This window comes from Sphaerodactylus townsendi, linkage group LG04, assembly GCF_021028975.2.
Source record: "Sphaerodactylus townsendi isolate TG3544 linkage group LG04, MPM_Stown_v2.3, whole genome shotgun sequence".
In the NCBI taxonomy this organism is placed as follows: Eukaryota; Metazoa; Chordata; class Lepidosauria; order Squamata; family Sphaerodactylidae; genus Sphaerodactylus; species Sphaerodactylus townsendi.
In genome coordinates, this window is record NC_059428.1 from 65,832,543 (window position 1) to 65,860,301 (window position 27,759).

Sequence of the window (27,759 nt, forward strand, 5' to 3'; positions counted from 1 at the left end):
TATGGATGAAATGTTTTATTAGAAGAGACATGAAATCATAGAACATTTAGATGTAAACATGGAACAGAAATGTATGTGTGGTTGGTGTCCAGCTTCGATTGGAGCTTGACAGCAATAGCAAAAAGTTCTGTGCAGCTTACATATCCATTAGTTCCTTTCACCAGACTGGGAAATGCTTCATGAATAACACAAGGAATATGTGATATCAAATTCTTTTTTGCTTTCAAGCAGGAATTAGACAAGTTTCTGAGAGTTCCAAGTTGCTTACTAGCCGTGATAAAATCAACACCAAGAAAATGTTTATATGCTTTCCCAAAGTGATCAATAACTGAAGTATTCATTCAAATGTGTCACAGCATTTAATATCACATATTTGGAAATGGGGGAGGGACTAGAAGTGCAATCCTTCGAAGAGTTACTAACTAAAGCACTATAGTTTTTTATAAAATTGCAGTGGGTTTTTAAAAATTCTTTCACAAGGAATTAACAATTACAAGAAGATTTTACAACACCACTATGGCCAAGAAAACAAATGGGGTTGATTTTGCACTGATTTGGCATTTAGTAGGAAAATAACATGGTGAGTGTTAATTTGTTAATACTACATGATCACAAATAGCTTAAATCTGGAGGTAATTTACAAATGATGCACTCAATCTGTCAAAACAGTGGTTATGAGGCCTGATTTAAGAACACATGGCTAACCACTAGAAGCAGAACCATGATGCCACACACCATGTAATCTGTGCTCTAGTATTTGAGTAAAGAGGTTTTCCCCTACCATTTAGAAAGGCATTTTATGCACAAACCATCAGAACAGCGTGGAGGAACTTGTACACTTTTCAGAAATAGATCCCTGTATGGAGATGCACCAGTACAGTTCTGTCTTAAGAAGCCAGAGCCTGACCTATGGATGGTACAAAATACATTTCCTTCTCAGTCTGGTTCTGTCAGCATTCTCATCTTGGCTTGGTCAAAATTATAAAATTTTGTCATAAGCTAAAAAAAATTAAACAACCCCTCCTCACCCTCTTGCTTCTTAACACCTTAAATCCTGCAGTGGGTTAGTTTTGTTTTTCCAAGGACCAGATTATTTTCCCATCTCCTCCTAACTGTATTGCTCCACTTGCCACTAGCTGCATAGCAGCAGGGAAGGCTCTGTGCTCTGCTTCCTTAACTCTTTCTGACAGGGTCTTCTCTGAATCTCCAATCTTCACCGGAACTGCCTCTTGAAAGATGATTGCTCCAGCATCAACTTCTTCCTGGAAAGAAAGCTCAAAAAGTTTAGAGAGATGTGCAGGCAGTAAATATACATTCTTATCCAGGATATTCATTGTGTGAACCTGTGCTCTGAGTTCTTTGCAGTAGTCTCTTTTTGTGGTGTCCTCCAATTAGACTGTTCACATATCCTCCACATCTTTTCTCCGGTGGCTCCAGAACTTTCGAAAGGATTGTCTGAAGTAACATGGAGGGTACCTTCTCTAGTAACTTTGTAAGAGCCAGCCATACAGCTTCATTTTGTATGGCATTTGTGGACATAAGAAAAGCCCTGCTGGATTTGACCAGTAATTCATCTACTCCAGCATCCCTTTGCATCCACCAGCCAACTAGTTATCCTGGAGGGCCAAAGTACAAGGGATGGAGGCCAAGGCTCCCCCCCCCCCCCTGATGTTACCTCCTAGAACTGGGCTTCAGAGGTTTTACTGCCTCTGAACATGGAGGAGGCCTTTCCCCACCTTAGTTAGAAGCCACCGATGGACCTGTTTAATCACCTTCTAAAGTAATCTATGCTCATGGCCATCACTGGCAGTGAATTCCACAGTTTAATCACTTGTTGATTAAGTATTTCTTTTTATCTATTCTGAACATATTGTTCATCAACTTCATTGGGTGCCCCTGAGTTCTAGTACTGTGAGAAAGGAAGAAAAAGCCTCTTCCATCAGTTTCTCCATCCCATGTGAAATCCTATAACCTCTATTGTGCCTTCCCTCCCATCCATCCCCCACCCCCGCTTTAGCCTTCTTTTTTGCTAAACCAAAAAGACTCTTGTTCCTTTCCGCATCGGCAAGGAGCTCCAGTCCCTTGATCACCTTGATTGTCCTTTGTATTTTTTCCAGTTCATAAATATCCAGAGTTGTACCCAGTGGTAGGATTCAAATAATTGAACAACTGGTTGTTTACAAGCACCATTTTAACAACCAGTTCTGCCGAAGTGGTGCGAACCTGCTGAATCCCACCCTGGTTGTACCCAGTATTTTAGATGAGACCACATCATGATTCTGTACAATAGCATTACGGTATTCATTGTTTTGTTCTGAATCCTTTTCCATCAATTCCAAGCACTGGGTTTACGTTTTTCACTACTGCCACACAATTAGTTGACATTTGATTGAACTATCCACTATAACCCCTGTTCAGATGTAATCAGCATATATTTAAAGTTAGGATAGATTCAGGTAAGTAGGCATGTTGGTCTGAAGCAGCAGAAAAAAGTCTGAGTCCAGTGGCACTTTAAGACCAACAAAATTTAATACTTGGTATTCTTAAGCCAAGAATCAAACTTTGTCAGTCCTAAAATTGCCACTGGAATAACATTTCTTTAAAGTTAGGAGTTGTTGTTCCAGTGTGTACCATCCTACACTTGCCAACACTGACTGTCATTTGCCACACTGTTGCCCACTCACCTAATTTTGATAGATCCTTCTGTAGTTCTTCACAAAACACTTTGGTTTTCACCATCCTGAATGATCGGCAAACTTGGCCACTACAGTGCTCATCCACAATTCTGTCATTTATAATGAATTGGTCCCAATACCAATCCAATGGGAGACTACTGCTTTCTTCTCACCATTGCTAGAACTGTCCATTTATTCCTACCCTCTGCTTCCTTTAACAAAACGTTTTAATCCATAAGTCATTCCATTCTCTTATCCCATGACAACTAAGCTTACACAGAAGTGTTCAGTGAGGTATCTGGTCAAAAGCCTTTTGGGAGTCCAAGTAAATAATGTCTACCAGATCACACTGATACACTACTTATAAAGGGCTAAAGATATTTTTAAAGCTGTATGACAATTTGTTACGTTATATTTTTGGATTGATGTGACATTCTATTTGGGTTTAACAGTGTTGAACTTTAAGCTGTTTTACACATAGGAAAAGCAGGGTAGACATGTTTAAATGAATTGTAATGTTTACATTTTCATGAACTCTTATCATGCGATTTCCTTGTCAAAGTTCCCTGCAGTAGTACAAAATGCTGAGATGACTTAATTATACTGATTTTAAAAAGAAAAATGTAGGTCATTTAGCAATTTGCAATGCCTTCAAACTGAACTTATTATTAACAAAGCAGTAGAAAAGGCAAACTTACAGCAACGAAGTGCACAGTGCAACCAGTGACTCGAACTCCAGCCTCCAATACCAGCCTGTGGGCATTGGCGCCTTTAAATGAAGGCAGCAAAGATGGGTGAATATTCAATATTTTTCCTAGGAAAAAAAGAATATATTTTTCTTAATTTTCACCCTTATTCCTACAGAACCATCGAGTTAATGCTGCATTTATCAAAACAAAGCAAGCAAAACTAATAGGATTTCTTTTTTCTTCTGCATCTTTAATTAAACAAATAGAAAGATAAACAACTCAAATGTTTTTGGATCTCTTTATCTTTCATATTCCTGCAAGAACTGATGGCAATTAAAAACACACTATAGGATCTTCTACTTGGCAGATTTCTTTCCTCTAAGCAAATTTAAGTCCAAATATCAATGAAGAAGTAAACACAAGCTTTTCATCTGGGCTGCTAGCATGCCACCAGCACTCATTCATCCTGTTTACCATGCAGTAGATACTTGAGTCAGTATCCAAACTGCTGTTCAGGTTCACTCACAGTGCTTGCACTAACCTCAAGGCATTTTTTACTTCTAGTCCTTACTTCATACTCCTCATTCCACAGTAAGTTTAGAAGCACTTTTCCATGAGGTACTGAGGGAAGAGAGATTGCTATTTGGGGAATATAAACCTAAAGTCCCTTGAGGTACACAGACTTGTTCTATTGTTCTTTGACTGCTTGCTTTGTTATTGGAGGAGACATGCTGGATCAAGCACAGTCACATCAAATCAGAAACATGCACAAAAATGTAGAGGTATTATTCCCATCTCAACAACTTAGTCATGCAAAATGGAATTAAGAGTTTTCTACAGACCATGTCAGCAATACATGCTTATTCTTTATTTACATCATATAAACACGCCCTTTCTCCTTAATTGGGACCCAACATGCCTTGTAACATTTTTCCCATCTTCATTTGTTCCTACCCTATCAGGTAGATTAGGCTGAGAATGTGTGACTAGCCCTAGGTCACCCAGCAAGAGCCAGAGGGGTAGAGAGGCTAAGAGTGGCAGACTTTGGAAAACCAGGTATGATTCCCTGATCTTCCACATGAAGCCTGCTGGGTGACCCTGGGCTAGACTCAGTTGTCTCAGAACTTTCTAAGCCTCACCTACCTTACAAAGTGCATGTTGTGGGGAGAGAAAAAGGACTGTGATTGTAAACTGTTTTGAGTCTCCTTAAGATAGACAAAAGCAGTGAATAAAAACCAAGTCTTCTTCTTCCATGGCAGAGTGTAAATTTGAACCTGGGTCTCCCAGATGAACAAACCATGTTATCAATGTGTGTTTGTTGTAGGATGGTACCGGCTTTTTACACACACACCACACACCCATTTGTCAGGAAAGCAAACATCAGATGAACTTTAAGGGGAAAAGCATTTGAAAGGTATGGTTCAACCGCAGAAACTGTCCTCTCTATTCACCAGCCACTTAACGTCTGAAGATAGGGGCATTGTCAGCAGGGTCTGGCAGGCAAACCTTAAGTGGCAGGCTGGGCAGATATGACACACACACACCCCACACACACACCTCTAACATGATCTGTAATGGTGCAACTGAAAACATTCATCACTATGTGATGGCATGCTACATTTTACCTGGTAGCCAAAAGGAGGCAAAGTTCTTTCCTCCCACCTGCAATGACTATTCTCACTATGTGGAAGGTTTTTCCTCTTTGATTTGCACAAAGATGTGCTTTTCATCACAGCTGTATTTTCCACAGAAGTAAAATTAAAAAAAGATTAAAAGTGACTCTATTATCTGCTTACGTCATATGCTATCCACAATGCTAAATCATACATATATTTAAAGATAACGTACAGTATATTCACATACACTTACCAGCCCACTTCCTGACAAAAGGACCAGATAAGATTCGCATAAAACCCGCAAGACATATAAGTTCAGCCGAGAATTCTTCAAGGACTTTGTCAACTGCGCTGTCAAACTCTGTACGACTGCTGTATAGCTTGTGGTCAATTACCTAAAACATGAGACAGGATAAAAGAGGATTTGCGGGAGGAATTAATTTAATCTTTTATTCACTAAGGTAAATAAATGCTAAGAATTTTGAGTAAACAGACTTAGACTTTTAGTATTCCATATGACTTTGAATCAAGATATTTCAATACCGCAAATGTACTCTGTTCAGATGCACAATCAATTGTGGCCCATTTACCATCGAAATAATAATATAGCAACCCACAAATTTTTATTTGTCTCAGTAGATGTGCTATGGAGCAGGCAGAGGCAGCATGACAGAATTCATTGCCTTATTGTTGACACTGATGATAAAATGAGGAAAAAAATAGAGCCACACCAACCAATGTGCCAGCAAGCCAGAAAAGAAAAAAAGCTGAGAAAGATTGAATGGACATAAATCTGATATAAAAGAACAAAACATCTTTTTAGACAATGTGGGTGAACATTTTTTGCTTCTCAGTTCATTTCACCATAGACTTCAGACCATCCCTTGTCAAACATTTTTATTTGGGAGGACGAATGAAATGCTACTAGTAGACAGGAATTTATTCAGAAATTTAAAGATCTCATTCAAGGCCAAAACAGGGATTACAGTTTCTTCTTATCATTATAAGAGCTGAGATTAACATTGTTTTGTACCCTCAGCTTCCCCCTCTGCAATCCTTATAGTTAAAATCTTTACTGAACATCTTCCAAAATTCACACACAAAATTCTGATAAACGAGTTTCCAGTGAACGTCTCATAGTCCCACCAATGCAGCAGAAATTCACTTATTAAAAACTCATCAATAGAAAAAAACTGTTTTAGTGGCATACCGGTAACCGGATTTTCTTAAAATTCAGCTTCACAACTTGGTTTCTGATTTTGATGAGCTGGCAAATCCCAAGCCTCGGCTTATCAATTTAGACATAAAACAAACCCATAATATAGTTTTATTATTATTAACCGTGGTTTGATGCCATGTCTTAATGAGCCAGTGTTAATGGTGCAGGATTGAAACAATAAGTTTAGAACTTACAACAAATACATCCTCTTTTTGTGACTACATTTGTTTCTTTCAGTCCAAAAGAAGTGCTCCTTAAACATGATTTTCTTACTTTGGTAGGAATGCCAGCTCTTTCAGCTTTCTTCAGTCCCTCTACACCAGCCTTGTTAGAAATGACAAGAACTATTTGTGCATAGCTGCTTGGCTTCTTAGCGCTGGTTATTAGAGCTTCCAGATTTGTACCTGAAGAATCCCAAACAATAAATGCAGATATACTGAAGATATATCTAAATGTTCTGAAAAATTTACCATGTGGTAAAATAACAGCCTTAGACAACTTAATAAGCACCTTAAAAAATGAATCCAACCTACCCGTATATACTCGTGTATAAGCTAAGGCACCTAATTTTACCATCAAAAACTGGGAAAACTTATTGACTTGGGTATAAGCCTAGGGGTGGTAACTCCAAAGTAGGTGGGGGCAGGGAAGAGCCAGGGCACCCGATCCCCACCGGATCGCTCCCACCCACCCCCGCCGCCTCCTGGATCCCTACAGCAGCCTTGGCTCCCCTTGGGGATCCCCACAGAGCATTCACCTGCTTTTGGAGTTTCCTTGCTTAAGTAATCTTTGGAGCATTGCCCTTTTAAGAGAATAATAGAGACACCCTGCCCGAGCAGCAGTTTCCCTGGAGCCAAGCCTTCAGAGCCGGCAGGGGAAAGGAAAAGACGAGTGGGTGAGTGAGGGGAATGACGGGCGGCAGCGGCAGGTGGGTGTCTTGCGTATAGGCCGAGGAGGGCTTTTTCGGCACAAAAATTGTGCTGAAAAAGTCGGCTTATACACGAGTATATACAGTACCCAGGATCTTCAGAAGGACATCCATCCCTACCTATGCTGTCATTAAAATCATAAAACAGCAGCGCAACCTTAAAAAAAACCCCTGGCTTCGATGGATGTAGACAGGTATAACTGTTTAGGATTACACTATTAATCTTCCAAAAGAAGATTACAAGCAGTTGATTCCAATGAATATTTTCTCAGAAGTGAGTCCTCCTGAGTTCAACAATGCATCATCCATGTAAGTATGCACAGGACTTCAAGCTTAGTATTTCTGGTGTGGTACGATAACATTTTGCAGTGTATTCCAAACATTTTTGCCAAGCTTTTCTCTTTCCTGAGGCATCCGTTTTTAATCAGCAGCACTTCCTTAATAATTGCAAACTCGTACATAATTTTAGACAATTTTGTCCTACTTTTCTTTCAAATCCACACACAAGAACATTTATTCCCCCTTGGGCTGCCTGCTCCACCTCACTCCTGACCCACAAGTGTCAGCTTGTTTATTTGGAAAGCCAGCACTTTGGCAAGGTGGGTTTAGGCAAATCGCTTACAAAAATAGATACCCAAAATGGAACCCAATTTTTTTGGGGGGGGGTATTGATCTGCCGTTGTTTATAATAACCATCATGATGACAAAACAGGGAGTCTTGTCCTGTTTAGCCTCAGCAGCCTATTTTACAGTTGCGCTGTAAGAATTATATCCAGCCTTTCTTACAGGCAGGCAATTAACATAATATAAAATATAAATAACATGTGAGTATAACCATTACATAAACCATGAACTGTTCTTAGCAACTCCATTCTGCTGACATCAGGGCTTCCCTCTGACAGGAGGTGCTTTCTATCAGGAGTGGAAATCTCCTTAGAATGGAGTCACTGGATATTCCTATATATCTCTTATTGTTTAGGTTCTTATTATATGATCTCACTTTGTTTCAGTTTGTCATTAATGCTTATTTTGTGTTTTACAACAAATCTTTAAAACTTTAAGTAAGAGTTTTTAAAAGTTCAACATTTTCAAAAAGATTCCCACAAGAAGATAATTGAACAGGCCCTTCAAGATGTCTTTCTCTGACCATCTTGCAATGAAGGTTTCTCACCTGTTCCAGAGATGAGGACAGCCACCCTTCTTTTGCTTAGTTGACGGTGCAGCATCTGTAACTTATTTGCATGTAAGGCTTGAAGCAAGTTATTGACTTCAACACGGGGAGACCCTTGAAATTACAGAAGAAATATTGGATGAAAACAAGAAGGCTGTACTACAATTATACAATAACGACTGGACTTCTAAAGTACCATATTTAAGTCAAAACACTTGGATAGATATGAAGTTTCACAGTACGAGGGGGATCCAAAAGGCCAATTATCTCAATCTCCTTCCTCAAACCCAAAACATTCTACACCTTTTGTGTCTCTAGCAAACACATATCCAACTATTTCTTGAAATCCTACAACAACAGTCTGCCACCTCCCTAAGTTAATTTCAAGTCAAATTGCTTTTATGGCTAAGTTGTTTTTAATTTTTATTCTGAATTTATCATCATGTCATCTGGGTAAGATTTACCTAGGACTAGGAAGTTGACAAATTTTACATAAACAGAGTTCAAATGAAATCTACTTCTTTTCAAGCCACATCTATCCACTGCATCTGACAATTACAGAATTCATGGCTGCTACCTTAGCACATCACAACCATCATATAACATCTTTGAACAAACAATCTTCCAAACAAACTGCAGGTAGATGCAGCTCAGCACAGTAACCTGATCGATGGGGTACAACTTTCCCAATCAACCATGCATCTTCATGCTTCTGGATGTCCTTCAAAATCTGTCCAGCAAACTCTTTCTGTACAACCAGGATGGCTCCAATTCCGCAATTAAATGTTCGAGCCATTTCCTCTTCTGATAAATTTCCTTCTTTTTGGAGCCAGGAAAAGATTTTAGGTATCTTCCAACTAAAGGCATCTGAAAATAGAGTTGCATTTTAACAAACATTTTTCAGTCATCAAGAGAGATAAATAGAGTTCATCATGCATCATTGGATTGGATTTTGCAAATCTAAAATCCATAAACCCAAGAGCAACATCAGCTTCAGTGGACAAGTGAGAGAGAAAATATTTCATTCCTAGCTTCTTTTTGTACCTGTCTTCACTCAGTCATATCTTAAGTGTGCAGGATAAGTCTCTCAGATATACCGGTAACTAATAAAATACAAGACATTTCTTGGGAAACGTTTTTGGTAATTTTTAGATTGCAGTCTGCAGAACAACCTGGGATGCAAATTCTCCTATTGAGGATTTTGATCTGAATTTATGCTGGCAAATGGCCTTTAAAAGCTTAGGGTCTTCTGCAGTCTGGGTTTGGCATATATGCAGAGAAGTAGATAATCAAATATTTTCAAATATCAGAAATGAAAGTGGCGCAAAAAAGCAGCAGAAAATTTTGTGGAATAGTCATTTATTATCTCCCTTAAATCATGACAACTGCCATCTATTGCAATAAAAATATACAATTTTTGTTTATGTTGAAAACTTGCATTGCTGACTTTTCATACTGCTGTTGAAAATCTCTTCCTGGGAAGGTGGGGGGCGGGCGGAGTGGCTTTAGAACCAGGAGGTGGGTGGGTGTTGTGGAGCTCTGAGGTGCCCAGCCCCTAAAAGCCTGCTGCCTGAAGAGCTGTGCTGGCCTAAACCTGGTTGCTGGTACAGCTGAGGGGCGGAGCAGGGGCATTCCTAGAGGTGGAGCCAACTTCAATTGGCTTCCACTGGGCTTTTGAGCCAGGAGTGCCCCCAGTGCAGGTTTTGGATTTATGCCACCCAAAAGAGTGGCAGAAATCTGTTTTGCCCTATGGAGGGCTTTTAGGAGGCTAGGGAGCTTCTGCTGTTTGCTGCCTTCCTGTGCCACTTGGAGACCCTTTGGAGGCAGAACAGTGGCGTAGCAGCTGGCATCATCCCCGGCTGCCGGAACCTTCTGTTTTGGACTGTTAGTTATATAAACAGCAGAAACGAACTATTTCTGAGAAAGCAAGTTACCATAAATGTGTCCCCTTTTCAATTAAAAAGTCCAATGCAGACAATAAAAGGAAAGTGCAGTATTTGAAAAGTAAATTTAATCATATTTACAGATGTCCCTTCAGATATCCTTACCTAAAGCTACTCCAAATGATTCTGGGAGGACGCGTGGAATGTTTTCCAGCAACCCTCCTCCAGTGATATGGGCATAGGCCTTCACATATCCTGATTGAAGGACTGGCAACAGAACCTTGCTGTAGATTTTAGTAGGGGTAAGCAGTTGTTCTCCTGTGAAGAAAGGTGGCTAGAGAATCACCACAGTACAATAAACACAAGCTGAAATAAGGCATGGTGGCCTTACATCAATCTTGTGGACAACGAAATATAAACAACATGGAGGTATATGACAGAGAAAAACAAACAGAAAGGGAAAATCACTCCAGCACAAAGTTGTTGACCTCCAGGTGGGGCCTGGGGATCTCCCAGAATTACAACTGATTTACAAATGACAGAGATCAATTCAGAGGAGAAAATGACTGTTTTGGAGGGTGATGAAGCCTACCTCCGCAACAAACCACACCATTCCCAAACTCTGCAATATCCCAACCTCGAATTTAAGTTAAGTTTATTTGAGTTTAGTAGTCCATAAGCCACATACCATAAAGTCATAGTAAAACAGAGGTCTCCCATGTCAGAAACATAATTGGCAACTCTACATGAACATATAGCATAAATACTCATTTTCACCTTTGCCAGAGCTTCATTCAAAGCAAAGCCTTTGATACAAGGCTCAAACAAAACAATTCCAGTAACTGTCAACAAATGATGACCATAATTAATCCTTATGTTCTATTCAGGGAATCAGAAGTTTGTACTATTTACACAATTCTTACCTAATGTCTGATCCCCAGAGCCATCCACTGAAGGAGAAGAAAAACTGAAAGGGGAATTTTCAACAATCTTCCTCACAAGGCTAAACCCATTGCTGTGAATGCCAGAGGAAGCAATTCCAATAACAGCATCCCCGTCAGCAACTCTGTCTAGTTGAGGAAGCATCTGTCCCCGCTCTACGGCACCAACTGCAAAGCCACCCAGGTCATATTCTCCAGGAGGGTACATGCCAGGCATTTCAGCAGTTTCTCCACCTGGGGTGGGATGAAGCAGCACATAAACGTTAGTATTTTTTCCTTAAACAAAGATACCTGTTGTGAATCACACTATGATAAAGTACCCAGTTTTTCAGTTCTACTTTAGAGAGAACAATAATCAGCTACAGGAAGGAAAGCTCCTTTCCCAGTACTGACCCTGCTTTGCTTCCAAGATCTGAACCATGCTGCTTTCCCATCCTAAAAAAAACAAATACCCACTTCTTTTCCCCTTCAGTTCAATGAGCACTTAAATCTGCCCCCCTTATTCTTTTAAAAGAATACAAGCTTTGATTGAATTGTTGCGAGCTGTTCCCCAAGGATTCCCACGTCATTTCAGAGAAGGATGTATATGTTGGTGTAAAATGCTGGACAAAGTGACTTACAGTGCTGTTTCAATAAAAAAAGCCTTGTAGGGAAAGTGGCATGGTTTAATATTCTCATGCAAGGAAATAACAAACAATTGGCTCCCATTTCTGTCTTCTTATAGAAAGCATGCCATGGGACAGGAATAAGGGGCTAACCTAGCCTGCTCCCCCTCAGCTGCTTTTCTCAGTTCCTTCTACCAACAATGCAGTACAGACTGTGATAATCCATCACATATTCAATTTGCAAGTGGTATTTAAGTTCATACTAATGCAGACATAACACATGCCTGTTGTAAACCATCAGCAAGTATAACGTTGTTGTTTTTAATCCAGAAAGAAAGTGAGTTATCATACCGAGAAGGGCACATCCTGCCAGTGTGCAGGCTTTGGAGATTCCAGCTATGACTGCCTGGGCTACCTCAACGTCTAGTTTCCCACAGGCAAAGTAATCAAGGAAGAAAAGGGGCTCAGCTCCCTGTGCTAAGATATCGTTGACACACATGGCAACCAAGTCCTGGCCAATTGTGTTGTGCTTGTTGCACAGTTGGGCAATCTAGAAGGAGAAAGGAAAAACAATTTCAGACAGCTGCAATGCGGGAGACTAAAGAAGTGAAAAATCATGCTCCCTGCCTCTTGCATCAGTGGAAGGCTTTTTGAGTTGGCAGAAAGAAGGTATAGGTAGGGCCCAATCTAGTATCTGAGAGGCTCCCTTTTAAATTGACAGCTAGAAGACAAGTGGGAACCTGCAAAGAACTCATAGGAGGCATTTCATCTCCCCTACCATTTTCTTTTTTCCTTTCCTGAAAGCCCCCCTTTTCCTGCTTCTTTCTATGCTTCCCACCCAACAGCAAACCTACATTTATTTATTTATTTTTGAGTTTTTTATACCGCCCTACCCCCGAAGGGCTCTGGGCGATGAACAACAAATTAAGCAACATACAATTAAAACCATTTAAAAGCACAACACTCGGCATATAAAACAGCATCATCAACAAACTCCTTATTAAAAAACCTTCCCAAAAAGAGGGGGAAGAGGGGTCCCATAGGTGGTAAAGGGACCTCAGCAAAGGAAACCAGAGTAAAGGAAGGGGGAAGGGGAGGGAAGGGGGAAGGGGGGGCACATCAGCGGCCGGACTCTCCAAAGGCCTGGTGGAACAGCTCCGTCTTACAGGCCCTGCGGAACTCACCAAGATCCCGCAGGGCCCGGACAGCTGGAGGTAGGGTGTTCCAACAGGCAGGGGCCAGGGCCGTAAAAGGCCTGGCCCGAGTGGAGGCCAGCCGCATCATGGAGGGGCCGGGGACTAGCAGCAAATTGGCCTCCGCTGAACGCAGAGGCCTAGAAGGGTCATATGGGGTAATGCGGTCCCGAAGGTACAAGGGTCCCAGACCGCGTAAGGCCTTAAAGGTCAACACCCATACCTTGAAGATGATCCGGAACTCAACTGGGAGCCAATGCAGGCGACGCAACACAGGTTGAATATGATCTCGAAAGGCACCCCCCGTGAGCAGGCGAGCCGCCGCATGTTGGACCAGCTGTAACTTCCGGTAGGCCCGCGTAGAGTGAGTTACAATAGTCCAACCTGGAGGTGACCGTTGCATGGATCACCGTGGCCAGGTCAGTGCGGGAGAGGAAGGGAGCCAGCCGGCGGGCCTGACGAAGATGGAAAAATGCAGCCCGGGTTGTATGGGCCACCTGGGTCTCCATTGAAAGAAACGAATCCAGGTGGACCCCCAGGCTGCAAGCGGAGGAGGTCGGCACCAATGAAACCCCCTCCCACACCGGTGGCTGGAAATTCCCAACCTCACCCCCACGGCCAAGCCAAAGGATCTCCGTCTTCGATGGATTACGTTTTAACCTGCTCTGCTGCAACCAACCAGCGACCGCCTCCAAACAATGCTGTAGAGCTGCAGGGGCAGCGACCGTTCCCCCCTCCATCAACAGAATGAGCTGAGTGTCATCAGCATATTGATGGCACATCAGCCCAAAGCTCCGTACCAGCTGAGCAAGGGGTCGCATAGAGATGTTAAATAATAGCGGGGACAGTAGCGCCCCCTGAGGCACACCACAACAAAGCGGATACCTCCGGGAGGCCTGGTCCCCGCACCACACGTGCTGACTCCGGTCCCGGAGAAACGAGACAATCCATTGAAGGACGGTGCCCCACACCCCGGAAACGGCCAGGCGGTGGGTCAAAAGATCGTGGTCGACCACATCAAACGCTGCGGTCAGATCTAACAATACCAACAGCGCCGATCCCCCTCGGTCAAGCTGCATACAGAGCGTATCTGTGATGGCGACAAGAACCGTCTCTGTCCCATGCCCAGCACCGAAGCCGGACTGGAAGGGATCGAAGGCCGATGTGTCATCCAGGAAACCCTGAAGCTGTTCCAACACCACTCTCTCAATTACCTTCCCCAGGAACAAAAGATTCGACACGGGGCGGTAATTGGCCAGATCTCCTGGATCTAACAATGGTATTTTCAAGAGTGGGCGGACCACTGCCTCCTTCAACCCACCTGGAAAGACTCCTTGCTCAAGAGAGCCATTGATGATGTTCAACAGGTGGGGTTGTAACTCCCCCCGGCAAGTTTTTATAAGCCAGGAGGGGCACGGATCCAGAGGGCAAGTAGTAGGTCTAACAGCAGCCAAGGCCCTGTCAACAGCGGCTTTGGAGAGCAGGGAAAACTGGGCCAAACAAGGGCCTGAAGATGGCAAGGGAGCCTCCAGTTCACTAATTGTAGACAAGGTGGAGGGAAGGTCCCGGCGGAACGACGCGATTTTATCTGCAAAAAAGGTCATGAATGCCTCAGGACTAACAGCCAATTGAGAATTTACTGAGCCCTCCGATAAGGAGGTTAAAGATCGAATCACTCGGAACAATTGTGCCAGGCGAGAACTAGCAGATGCGAGAGAAGAGGAGAAGAACGCCCTCTTCGCCTCCTTCGTCGCCATCTCATAGGCTTTCATAAACGTCCTATAAGATGTTGCGCAGCTTCGTCGCGAGATTTCCTCCACACTCGCTCTAGACATCTGAGTCCACACTTCATATGGCGGAGCTCCGCAGTATACCACGGGGCCCGCCGGGAGCGGGGGCGCAGAGGACGCCGGGGGGCAACAACTTCGATGGCATCGGAGAGCCGGGAGTTCCAATCCTCCACCTGCTCATCTAGTGTGCCGGCGGGTTCAGGATCCCGCAGAGCATTCAGGAAACCAATTGGATCCATAGGTCTCCGCAGGCGGGCATAAATCAGCCCGTCGCCTAGACAGGGTTGGTGCGGCAAGTCCATCCGGACCTTCAGGGCATAATGGTCGGACCATGACACTATCAACAGAGGATACGACCAGATCAACCCCCGACCCAAAGACCAAATCCAGCGTGTGGCCAGCCTCACATCTGCCCATTTGTCTTCAGGTTTCCTTCCCCTACCTCCCAGTAGCTTCTGCCTAGGAAAACTATGCACCAGTTGTATGGTGCTGGTCACTGGGCCAAACCCATTGTTATGGGAGGAAACACTAAAGGACCTGTGTGAGGACATCTCACTTTCCCCTATACCAGGGGTAGGGAACCTGCGGCTCTCCAGATGTTCAGGAACTACAATTCCCATCAGCCTCTGTCAGCATGGCCAATTGGCCATGCTGGTAGGGGCTGATGGGAATTGTAGTTCCTGAACATCTGGAGAGCCGCAGGTTCCCTACCCCTGCCCTATACTCTCTTCTTATACTATTTCCTCTTTCCCTCTGCTTGGCACCATACCCTCTCCCCTTTCCCAGCCTAATTTTTTCCTTCTCAGATGTTCACCAACCCACCTTTTATCTGCCTTCCATTTTCAGCTATTTTCCTATTTATTTGCTTCCTTTATAGCCTACCTTTCTCCTCTCATTTCTATCCTTACAACAACCCTGAGATGAAGGTTAGGCTGCACATATGCAACTGGTTCAAAATTACCCAATGAGTTTCAACAGTAAGAAAGGCATTTGAACCTGGGTCTCTCAGAGCCTGCTCTAAAGCCATACCACGTGGGATTGCACAAGGTGCCTGCTATTAATCAGTAACAAAAAGTCAGGCCTAGGTGAGTCATGCAAGTTGAAAAGTATTAAGTGGTTGCAACCAGGTGGGCCTGGTCCCAGTGATTCCTCCCTCAAAGACGAAAAGGAACCTTTCCCCTCCCCTGCCTTTTACTTGGAGAAACTAAGCCTAGAATTCTGTGGGACTTGGTTTCTGAAAGGTACAGGTGTTCCTTTTATCATTTCGTTTTTTTACCCCCCCATTCCTTTTCTTTTTTTTAGATTTCATTTTTTCTTTGCAAACCTGGGGTGTTTCTCAGGTGCGTAGAAAGATTTTGTCTTGCCCATTCACAGCTCCAATCATTGGACTTAAGTATCCTCAGATCTGGCCAACTTGGCTATTAGAATATACAAGTGGGGCCCCACAAGTCTTATGGGGGGGGATCCCCCCATCAATCTGAATCCAGTACTTTAGCCTTTATTGGCTACAGTCTCCGGATTGCTTTCTGAAACATACCTTGTAAGACTTTGGTGGCTCCTGCGGGACACTTTCTGATGCCAACACCACTGCAGCCAGCCTTGCAGGACAAACCAGAGTAGGCAAGGATGGGGGCAGAGGTGCCTTAATCCCCAGCACAGTAATACTGCTCTTTCACCCAAAGCCCTGCTGCCTTACCATTTTGGATGCAGATGAGGAGAGGGGACTATGGCAGTGCTCATTGTGTCAGCAGCATGAGCTCCTCCTCTCCTGCCAGCAGCACCTCCACCAATGGCTTCCCCAGAAGCTACTGAGAAGAAGAGGCAGAGCTGGCAGCAGTGGGAGTTGTGTGCAGGCCCTGACACCTTTGTTTACAAGGGAGCGGGAGGGATTAAAAGAAACTCATCCGTTTTCAGTAAGTTTTTAGATTTTTCTGCAAACTTGTGGGGAGCAGTCTACAAAGTTTGGAGAAAAACCTCCTTTCTCTCAGTATGAGCCTGATCTATGGATTTTGACATCTGTAGATCTGCTCACAAATAAGGAACAGGCCAATGAGAGCATTATTCCCAGGAGACTGGAATGTGCTCTTGTACAACTTTCATTTTTGGCAACCAGACTTGAGAAAGAGATTGTGAAAGTTTCTCCAAAGTCTTCCAGCAATTGTTTAGCAGCTAGTTCTCAAGGGGTTTGGGCTAGATGGCTCACATCAGATGACATCACTTCAGCAAGGGAGATGTCTAACTGTGAAGATGGAGCAGTGGTTCCGTGGGCGTGACTCGCAGGGAGTACTGAGCAGGCTATGGTTGAGACAGAAGTAGAGGGGAAGAGTGGCAAAGCCTCTTGGGAAGGGACACTGTTGTGCACTGGTCCCAGTTTAAGAATGTGACACCTGTAATGGAAGAACACCACAAGGCGGAGTGGTCCATCAGGCTTTCTCATGTAAGACTGCCGGTGATCTGAAGAAAAAACTTCCATTTTACTTCTTCTCCAAGACACTTAAGGAAACAAAAATGGTTTTCTCATTGCTGCCATATGATTCTCATAACCACCCTGTGAGGCCGATTAGGCCGAGCCAATGTCTTGTCCCAGGGCACCCTCTGAGCTTCATGCCCATATGAAAATATGAATCTGGCTCTCCCCAGTCCTAGACCTGCCTAGCCTACACACTACGCTGCCTCACAAGAAAACATAAGGGCATGTTAGAAACACAAGCCATGACTTCAGATTGTTTTTGGAAAAATTAAGCCAGCTGTGATTGTCAGTACTGCACTCTGCATATAGATATAAACATTAGAACAGCAGTAGTTTTCCTCATTTCTACTAATGTGTGAATTTGACGAGGAACTAAACATTCAGTTACTAAGCAAAGTGCCAGATGTAGCGTAATCCATTCGTGCCCTCTTCCTCTTTACCTTGAGCTTCGTTCCAACACCATCAGTTCCAGATACCAAAATTGGATCTTTGTACCCAGCTTCTTTCAAGTCAAAGAGGCCAGCAAACCCTCCAAGGTCAGCATTGCAGCCTACCAATTGAGGAAAGAAGGACTTGTTAACAACACAAGGTATTTGCTGAGCCTTATTTTCCAAATGTGATCTCAGGCTTGCTGTTTCATCAAATGATGTTATCAGATTAACTGTCCATCTGTCTAGCACTATTTGACACAGGGGTCCAAGAGAGGGGTCTCCAGAAGGGTTACAAGTTGGGCACTCCCCTTGTTGTGATCTTGAAAACTGGCATTTAAAGGGTTTCATTAAGTCAATTTCCCCTTTCCCCAGATCCTGAAATAACAACTGTAGAAAAGAGCACAAAGGGCACACAGAAAGACAAAATATCTTTTCACTATGCATCTCCTTCTGCTGGTCTCCCATGTGTGTAGTTGCCAACTGAAGGATTATTGCACAGTCACTCAGTCAGAAAATGGGAACAGCCCCCAATTTCCCAGGGTCTCTTATCTTCATTTTTATCTTATTAGATTTAGTAGTAGAAAGTGCCATCAATTTGCAGCCAACTTGTGGTGACCCCATAGGGTTTTCAAGGCAATGATCAGAGGTCGTTTGCCATTACTTGCTTCCGTGTAGCAACCCTGGACTTCCTTGGTGGTCTCCATCCAAATACTTACCAGGGCTGACCATACTTAGCTTGTGAAATCTGATGAGATTGGGCTAGCCTGGGCTATTTAGGTCAGGGCCTTATTGTATTAGCCTTTGGTAAAACACAAAATCAAAACTGATCCAGAGGTGAATTAAGCGATTGTTATCAAACACGGAATAGTTACGCCAAGGAAATACTTTCATTACATGTATATTTACAGTATAATTAAAAAAACCACTGAATGTGGATTCTTAACTTTGACCCCTCAGTGAAAGACACAATAATGCACATTTCACATTAATGCAATCCATTCATGAATATATTAAGACCTCAGCTGTGAATGAATTAATGACACCAATGTTTTTATTTTAATTTTGTTTTTAATGTATTCATTTTTTCTTACCTGGTCTGGACGTGGCGGCTGCTAAAGGCTTAATTTTCTGAACCAAGGTGTTACCAGCTGCAATGTCCACACCACTGTCTTTATAAGTCAAGCCCCTAAAAGGGCAGAATAGCTGATTATCAATGGATGCATATGCAGATTGATTTTATAGGGCAAACGCAAGGCTGTAAAGGATGACCTAGAACTCTAACAGGATAGCCTACTGGCCCTGCCCTGGCGTGAGGCCTATAGTGAATGAAGTGGATGTTCTGATAAAACCTGAGTTTAGAGATCAGTAGCTCTTTGCTAGCATCTATGATCCTTGTGCTCCTGCTTATGTGATAATGTAGTTGGGATCAGTTCCTGGAAGTTCAAACAAAGAATAGTGCAACTGATGGTGTCTGACTCTCCAGCTGCACTATGGTAAGAACAGCATGGGAAAACAGCTGCTGAATATGCCCTAATACGGGGACAGGAGGGTCCCCAAGGCACTAGAGCCTTAGGAAGTCAGTTGAGATTTGAACTCAGGATGCCTAAATACACTGGCTGATTCTAACATGAATACAATGGGGTGGGTGGGTTAAAATGCAGATAGATACATTGCATTTGCAAGTCTCTGAAAGTATTGTTAGTAAATGTTTTAAATACATGTATGATTTGCTCATTTACAGCGCAGCTCTAAGCAGTGTTACATAAAGCCCACTGACTTCAAGACAAACGTAACTCTGCATCAGATTGCACTGCTAAGTGACAAATCACTCAGCAGCTTCCTAAGGGAGATAAACATTGTTCAAAGCTGAATAATGGTGGAGTCCAATCCAGAGCTAATCATGTGGAAGCTGAGGCCTCTTGACACCTTTCTCAGCTATAGCTAACCATTTAGAATAGGAATCCCTAATGTAGTGCCCATGATTGACATGACACTTACCCACAAGTGCTTTTAGAAAGAGCAAGAGGCCAGGTGAAGTTTTTGAATGGCTGGATAGATTTTTTAAAAGTTGCTTTGGCAATGGCCAGCAGAACACAAGGATCTTAACTCCACAACAGAAGAAGTATGCCAGAATTTTTTTTAAAAAAAACTTACTTCAAAAGGCATTCTGTTAAACAGAACAACTGCCTGAAGTGTCTTGAAGATTTACTGTTAGAATTATGAATGACCTCACTTCCTGACTTTTTGTGGTTGCTACCACTTCCTGCAGTAGCATTTTGTGGTTGGCTCCACCTCCTGTGGCAGCCATTTTATGGTCACACCCACTATCCTGTGTCAAAATTCCAAAGGTGCCCATGGGCTCAAAAAAAATGTGGTCCTCTGACTTAGAAGCACATGCTAGATCACCTACAGCTGTTCAGGCACAATGTTTAACAGACATTAAGCCATATCTGATGTGATGATGAGTACACTGGAAAATATATCACACTACAAAAGTTATTGTCACTGACCGATACAATACATTCAGGAAATGTGCCAGTTTTAATTTACAAGTTTATTCAGTTTATTTCATTGTATATACCAGATTAACATGCAGTAAACTCGTGTGATGATTTTTCAAGCAAAGACAGCTTTATATCAATAGCCTTTCATATGTTATATAAGATTGTGTTTCCAAACAGCAGTACTATTATTATGGTTTAAAACTGGCAACACCAGCCAAAAGAGACTATTGAGTCTGGTTTTTAACCTGATGGAGGTATTGGATTAATTTGATTATGGTGGTGTGTTTGTGGAAGACAGTAATTAGTGCAATTGTACTGGAACAAATATCTTTTTCCCACTCAGTGTTTACAGGTATAGTCTCTGTAAATATTACAAGTACTTGTATTGATAAATATGTCCAATATTAGAACCACATTGTAATGTACAGACATGATTAAACAACTGCATGAAATGTAGTGAAACGCTGTCACGAACCAAGGATTTCTCTAACTCACAAACCCTGCTTCTTTGCAGCTACTTCAGAATTCAGTGGAAACTGAAATAATGCTCTTTGCCAACTGTTTGTTGTAGAGTGGAATCTTAAAACAAGAAATAGATTCCTCCAGTATTCTTCACCAGTTTGACTCACTTTAATCAAAATTAGCACTTTCTGCTGAAAAAAGTGTGGGTATATAACAACACATACTTGGCAAACCTCCCAGAATATCTGAAAAAGGGTAAAGACCAACTGTCCATTGGGGAAAGGAAACACCAATGGAGCAGCAATTGCAGTTTTGTATACTTCACACAGTTCTTCAGTATGTGTGTGTGTAAAGTGCTGTCAATTTGCATCTGACTTATGGCAACCTCTTGTGGGGTTTTCAAGGTAAGAGACTGAGGTGGTTTGCCATTTCAGAGCTGTAACTTTCTGATCCAATTTCTAGACTTTGTTAATACTGTGGTATAGCTACACTCTAAATATTTCTGAAATAATCTATCCTATGGCTGCTTGTCAGTGTTTTAAAGATATCCAGTAAAAGACCTAAGACTGAGGAATGAATTTAATCCTTAATTTCTGTTCTTGAAATCAGAAACAGGACAGTTATGAATTCATTAGAACATTAATATGCGCTATATAAAATCCAAGAACAGAATGATACTAAGTTATGCAATAATTATGCGATGAGATTAACGTAACATTAATGCAAATTCTTACAACAGATCTTCGGGTTCAGAGAGATACCTGGATTGCTTAAGGAAAGCTATAGCGCGATAGCCAATATCCTTTCTATAAATGGCCCCACTGAACTGAATGACTCCTGCTCCTTTGTTGGCTTCTTCCAATGCAGATACAAGGTCTTTTCTGATTGCTGTCACAGTGAGGACTCTGCCTCCACTGGTCACCACTTTGCCACCTTTTATGGTTGTCCCTGCATGGAATACCTCCAAGCCTAGCTCTTTAGCCTGAGAAAGTCCTGTAAGGGGTCAAGTGCAAAGTCAGAAATTATATTAAAAAATGTTGCTTATTACATAAGCAAACAAGGGTAATGATACATGGACAAAGAGACACACTATTTACATTTGTAAAGAGAATTAGTAAAGATCAGTGGCATACCTAGGCAAACTGGAGCCCTGGGCAAAACCTGAGTTTGATGCCCCCCACTCATGGGCAGCCACCCTCTCCCACCATGACCAAACAATGATTTTTTCCACCAGGTCGTTTCAAAGTCACTATCACGTTATAGAACATGCCCCAACTCACAAATCTGAACACTGCAATGGGCCATGCCACACAGCAGAAATTTTTTTTGAAAATATTTTCAAAATGCTTTCAAAATGTTTTATTACTGCTATGAAAACATTTTATGGTGTTGTATCCAGTCCCCCCAATTGTGGGAAACAGCATCACTTTCAATGTTATTTAAACTGGGGACCCCAGATTCTCCCTTTAAGGTGGATTTAAAAGGAGAATCTGGGTACCCTAGTTTAAACAAGTGATGCTGGAATCCACCCCCAAACAGCATTATTTTCAATGGTGTTTAAACTAGGGAGCCCAGATTCTCCTTTTAAATCTACCTTAAAGGGAGAATCTGGGGTCTCCAGTTTAAACAACACTGAAAGTGATGCTGTTTTGGGGTGGATTCTCCCCCACCCTGAAACAGCATCACTTTCAGTGTTTAAACTGCGGACCTCAGATTCTCCCTTTAAATCCATGCTGAAGGGGGTGGATTTAATAATAATAATAATAACCTTTATTAGGCATTGAGAGAATAAAAGAAAGAAAGAAAACAAGCATTGGCAGGAAGGGGTGGATTTAAAAGGAAAATCTGGGAAAATTTAGGGGGTGCCTGCTGTCAGGGGTGCAATTATTAAGATAGCAGCACCAAAATTTCAGAGTATCTTCATGAGATCTTACTGATGATACCACCCAGGTTTGGTGAAGTTTGGTTCAGGGGGTCCAAAGTTATGGACACTCAAAGGTGTAGCCCCCATCTCCTATTAGCTCCCATTGGAAACAATGGGGGACGGGGGCACTCCCTTTGGGAGTCCATAACTTTGGACTTCCCAAACCAAAACTCACCAAAAATCCCACAAAAAAACCTGCAGTTTTTGCACCCCCCAGAAGGGGGCGCTCCGGGCAACTGCCCACTTTGCCCAATGGGAGGAACGCCTCTGGTACAGATGCATATGTCTCAAATCTGTTTATGAAATCACATATCGAAAGCTAAGAAGCCAGGATGATGGACATGACAGCCCACAGAAATCCACACAGAAACTATGGTAAAGGTTATTGATGAATTACAATGTACTCTTGTGTAATTTTTTTTTGCTTGATAGCACTGGATCAATGTAGATCTTCTGAACTCTTGTCCCTTAAGCCACATGACTGCTTTGCTAGTATTCCTGTCAAAAGAAAATCATATGCACAAATGCACACACACACACATCCTTGTTTTCTGCTGCACCAGAGACTAGGACAAGGAGTAATGGGTGGTTTGATTGTGTATTTCTGTATGGCAGGGGGTTGGACTTGATGGCCCTTGTGGTCTCTTCCAACTCTTTGATTCTGTGATCCTTACTCTCCCCCACCTTATTTGGCCCTGGTGCCTAAGCTTACTTGCATTCTTGTTCTCTGTGTGAAAACCATCAGTGGTTTTTCAATGATTAAAACACAAACCTCTGTCACTTTAGTTCAACAGCCAGGCTCAAAGAAACTCATAATCATACAAAGGAGGAAATATATTACATGCTGATCAACTGGCAATATAATTAGGTTCTATATTTTAGTTACCTGTTATTTCCAGACCCTTGGCATAGCTTCCTGGGTAGCCTTCACTAGCCATGACCACCGTTACAGCTGCACAGTCTTCATGCCAAATAGGCATGTGACTAGATAACTTTCTGTCAATGATTGCTTGAACAGTCTCATAAAGATCACTCTTGAGTAGTGGGAGAATTACCTGTGCAAGGATAAGCACAAGATAGGTGGCCAGGAATCACGAAATAAATTTGTAATAAAGCTAGGAAATGAACCCCTAGTGAAATAAAAGGAAGATCATGAGAATACAGAGGAGTCTATCTGAATTTATACTACATTGTTTACAAGTCCTTATACAATTTACTTAGAAGTACTGTATTTTCTTTTAATATCTAGGCAATCAGTTGGCTTTGAGAAAGGAGTTAACAGACTGAAGTTTTAGCAGTAAGATTTTTTTTGCTTATAGCCACTCACCTGACATTCAGGGTCACCAAATCTACAGTTGAACTCTAAAACTTTAGGTCCATCCTTGGTTAACATCAATCCAGCGTAGAGCACACCTAATTCAAAAGTCACAATATACTGAGGACCTTCATGACTGGGGAGCACATTTAAAATTGAATGACTAGTATTTCAACTATCTAGTGGTAACAGAGGCGTAGCAAGGGGGAAAAGCGCCCGGTTCACTGGTGCATCCTCCACCCCCACCCCGGAACGCCCCCACAGGGAAATGCATCTGGGTGTGTCGCGCAACCCCCATCTCCCTTGGAGCTACGCCTCTGAGTGGCAATTATATAAAGGGTCCATATAACTTTGCCCACAACACTTTGTATTTACAATTTCTGGAAGATTGTCACAGAGAAGAAAACAGACCTCACCATAAGCAGCACATGTTTACACTGTATAGAGATACAAATTCTATAATATGGCCGATTGGCTGAATACTTAAGGAGCGATCAGGGAGAAAAACTGGCTAGAAATATCATGTTGTATCTGAATGGCATAGAGTTGCCTTCTTAAGGTTCCTGCTTTTGCTGGTTGCATCATGGGAGAAGAGGCTGAACTGGGCTCATGTGTATTCAGGTTTTCCCCAAAAGAAAAAAGAATCTGTGGGATCTATTTCCCCAGTCCAGGAAAAAAAGATCTGCATGCAGTTCAGTAAAAGCTGGAAATACACATACTGATGAATTTCTTCACAGCTTTTTCAGTTGCAGGAGACACCACACCAATCGCAGCTGCAGTCCCATGTCACCACTGCTTGTGTTGTTAATGGAAGGATATGATAGCACAGGATATGAGGGTATATCTTGCACTTACCAACATAAGGAACACCTTCTCTTCTCATGCCATCAATTGTTTTCTGAAGAATAGAATTTCTGATTTTCAGAAGCAGGTCCTTGGACAGCTAGTGAGATATTTAAAAATAGCATATTTAATATTGTTTATTATTTATTTGATTTAATATACCACTCTATACCCAAAGGGCTCAAGTGATGTTTAATTGGTGTTTCTCTCTTTTTTTGCATTTTTCATAGAACTGCAGGGCAATATTGTAAGGGTATCTGTTCACAGGGTAAGGGTATCTGTTCACAGATTCAAGGTTGATCTAAAAAAAAAAAATCATGGGGATGGGCAAGATCTCCGGCCTTCCTTTCTGCAATCTGGTGGGACAAATGTCTCCTGGTGATATCGGCGTATGAACTATTTGTGGGAGAAATCACAGTTTAGTCCCATATACTCCCAGGTTCAGTCCCAGGAATTGCCTTGGAAAGATTTCTCTCCAAGACCCTGGAGAGTCAGAAGAATAGACAATACTGGCCTAAATAGATTAACATTTTGGATTGCGTATATGATTATATAGCACGTGGAATGGTATAGTGTAGCCTGATCATGTCAGTACTTGGAAGGCAGACCTTCAAGGAAGACTCTGCAGAGGAAGGCAATGACAAACCACTTCTGTTTCTCACTTGCCCTGAAAGCCCCACAAGGGGCCGCTATAAGTCAGCTGTGACTTGTCAGCACTTTACATGCATGAATGCACACGAACACACAGATTAGCTTTCCATAAGCTTTAAAGACCAAGGGTCCTGCAACAACAGTGAGCCCTGCCAACCCTAGACCTCTCTCCCAAGGCTTGCTGCACCAGACTTCCCCCCTGCCTCCCAGGAGGCTGTTGCAACTCCTGTGGGCCCTCCGTGTCACTGCCAGGGTGCAGAGACACAGCACTGAGAGCCCCACATACTTCCTGAGACAAGGAAGGAGGGTTTTCCTGGGAGGAGAAAAAGCCAGTAGTGACAGGCGAGGACAGGTGCAGCAGGATGGGGATCACAAGACAACAGGTGGCAGCAACAAAGCCCAGGAGGGAAGGGTCGTCACACCAAGCCAGGAGGGTGGGGCAGCTCAGGCAGCTAGAAATGTGGTGGTGGGAGTAGGGAACAGAGGAGAGTCAAGGGGGAGGTGAGGCCAACCAGAGTCAAACAAGGATAGGAGCCAATGAGGTCAGTGAAGGACAGGCTTGGCCCCAATTATGAGGCCCTGATTGGGGTCAAGGTAGATGGAGGTGGGAGGCAGGGAGGATAAAAGGCAGGCAGGGGATGCCCGATGAGGAGAATGCTGGCAGAGGTTCCTAGAGGTGGGGAAACACCTGTGCCAGGAGGGGAGACAGCACCTGAGACCTCCTCCCATGATTCTGAGGCCAAACCTACCCCTGGGAAGCTGGCAGAGGCAGCAGGAGGCGGTAGCAGCAAGGAGGCCCTTGCACCAGAGTGTGCCACACCAAGATTACCATTAAGCAAGTCTTCTTTGATAAAGAAAATATTTATATAACAATTCATTCTCCTTTGCTCCACCTTTACCTCCTCCCCATCACCTGTTATGCTTGTGGAGTATTAAGTGGGAAAAGTAGTTAAAGTTAACTAGTTAAACAACTGTGGAGACAACTTTGCAATATCTTTTTTAAAAATCAAGGCGAAAGGATATAGATGCTAGATATTATTAGTCTAAGTGTGCAGCATCACACTAAAGTATAATTGTATGATACTATTCATTCTTCTTAAAGATTAAGGCATACTTGAGTAAGTATGAAGAAGGTATGAAATTTCACTGGGTCTAACAAGAAAAATAACTCTAGCTTGTTTGTTTATTTCCGTTGGCACAGTGCTGTTTTTCTACTCCTTCATTCTCACAGCAGAGCACATCAGCTTTAGGAATACGCACTGCCAAGGAAACATAGTCCAAAGCGCATTTTACCTGAGGTGCTGGAGAGTAAGCTCCCATGCCACCAGTGTTTGGACCATGATCCCCATCCATTAACCGTTTGTGATCCTGGGCAGGTGGCATGGGAGCAATAGTGACACCATCTGTGAAGCACAAGCACTATAAGAAAAGCAGAAATAATGGACAATTTACAGAACTGTACTCAACAGATACACAGGAAATGCATTTGTTTTTCAGGCTCCTTAAGCTGGCTATGAATAAGCCTGTCATTATGAACAATACACTCCTCACAATGAAAGATAGAAGACCTTGGTGTATTAGGCTTTTTAATCCCATTAAAAGAATTTTTAAAAAAAACTTTGGATGGCAGCAGAAATTTCTGGTACAACTTCGGAGCACCAGACAGATTCTATTAGCATAGGGCAAATACTTTATTGAAACCACTGTTATTACAGAAATGTTATGCCAATCCAACTCTCCCCCCCCCCAAAAAAAGACAAATTCTACATTTTAAAACAGAAGTGTCCTTAGAACTCTTTTCTGCTACTTGCAAATTACTGTTATTACTCCTTTGACTATGATCTATAGCAACTTTTTAAATGGTTATGGCTGCTTAATCACATTTAGCAAGGACCATGGAAATATTCAGGCCCCACAATAGTAGGTAACTTAGAAAACACTGTTTATAGGGCAACATAACAGTCTAATAATCAGAACAGAATATAGAACCTTTTGGTCTGGTAAGTCATATTAAGAAGAGCTTGAAATAGTACCTCCATTGTCTTCCCCAATTAGCACTAATTTATTAGGTGTAAGAAGCTTGTACTTAATGTACAGAATGGTCATGACACAACCAATGTTAAATGCATTTAGGTTTCAATAATTTGAATAGGGAAGGTTCAAGCACATGCTAAGTATTCCCACTGAAATAACTGAACCATAAAAAAGATTAACTGGATTGCATGTTCTGGACATTATGCACTTACTGAAACCTCTTCTCCTTCAAGAAGTTCTTCAACAACAACAGTTTCTCCAGCAGCTCCAAAAGTTTTATCCTGCAATAGAGGTAAACAGGTCTTATTTATAGACTTGTCATTTATAACAGTATTCTGACAAATCAATCAAGCAGAGAAGATAGAAGAAAATCTTTTAAACATGTTCTTGATCCATCACCCAAGTCACAGTAGAG

The 27,759-nt window shown here is 42.4% G+C and overlaps 1 protein-coding gene across 4 annotated transcripts in view; it reads right to left on the minus strand.

The window, feature by feature from the left end:
• The window catches only part of LOC125431150 (trifunctional purine biosynthetic protein adenosine-3-like), a 43,459-nt gene continuing 15,700 nt past the window's right edge, over positions 1 to 27,759 (minus strand). For 2 of the 4 annotated variants that reach the window (XM_048493834.1, XM_048493835.1), the window contains 17 exons: positions 27,557 to 27,625; positions 26,604 to 26,729; positions 24,672 to 24,759; positions 23,829 to 23,914; positions 23,388 to 23,556; positions 21,339 to 21,570; positions 18,703 to 18,797; positions 17,621 to 17,730; positions 12,079 to 12,277; positions 11,105 to 11,356; positions 10,347 to 10,499; positions 8,962 to 9,165; positions 8,299 to 8,412; positions 6,473 to 6,603; positions 5,234 to 5,375; positions 3,374 to 3,489; positions 1 to 1,262 (listed from right to left, as the gene is read on the minus strand). In XM_048493834.1, the coding sequence (XP_048349791.1) occupies positions 1,065 to 1,262; positions 3,374 to 3,489; positions 5,234 to 5,375; positions 6,473 to 6,603; positions 8,299 to 8,412; positions 8,962 to 9,165; positions 10,347 to 10,499; positions 11,105 to 11,356; positions 12,079 to 12,277; positions 17,621 to 17,730; positions 18,703 to 18,797; positions 21,339 to 21,570; positions 23,388 to 23,556; positions 23,829 to 23,914; positions 24,672 to 24,759; positions 26,604 to 26,729; positions 27,557 to 27,625 (2,484 nt within the window). In that variant the 3' untranslated portion in view covers positions 1 to 1,064. Of the gene's footprint in view, positions 1,263 to 3,373; positions 3,490 to 4,597; positions 5,100 to 5,233; positions 5,376 to 6,472; positions 6,604 to 8,298; positions 8,413 to 8,961; positions 9,166 to 10,346; positions 10,500 to 11,104; positions 11,357 to 12,078; positions 12,278 to 17,620; positions 17,731 to 18,702; positions 18,798 to 21,338; positions 21,571 to 23,387; positions 23,557 to 23,828; positions 23,915 to 24,671; positions 24,760 to 26,603; positions 26,730 to 27,556; positions 27,626 to 27,759 lie in introns of those variants that run through there. The other 2 variants (XM_048493836.1, XM_048493837.1) reach the window with 2 other exon arrangements.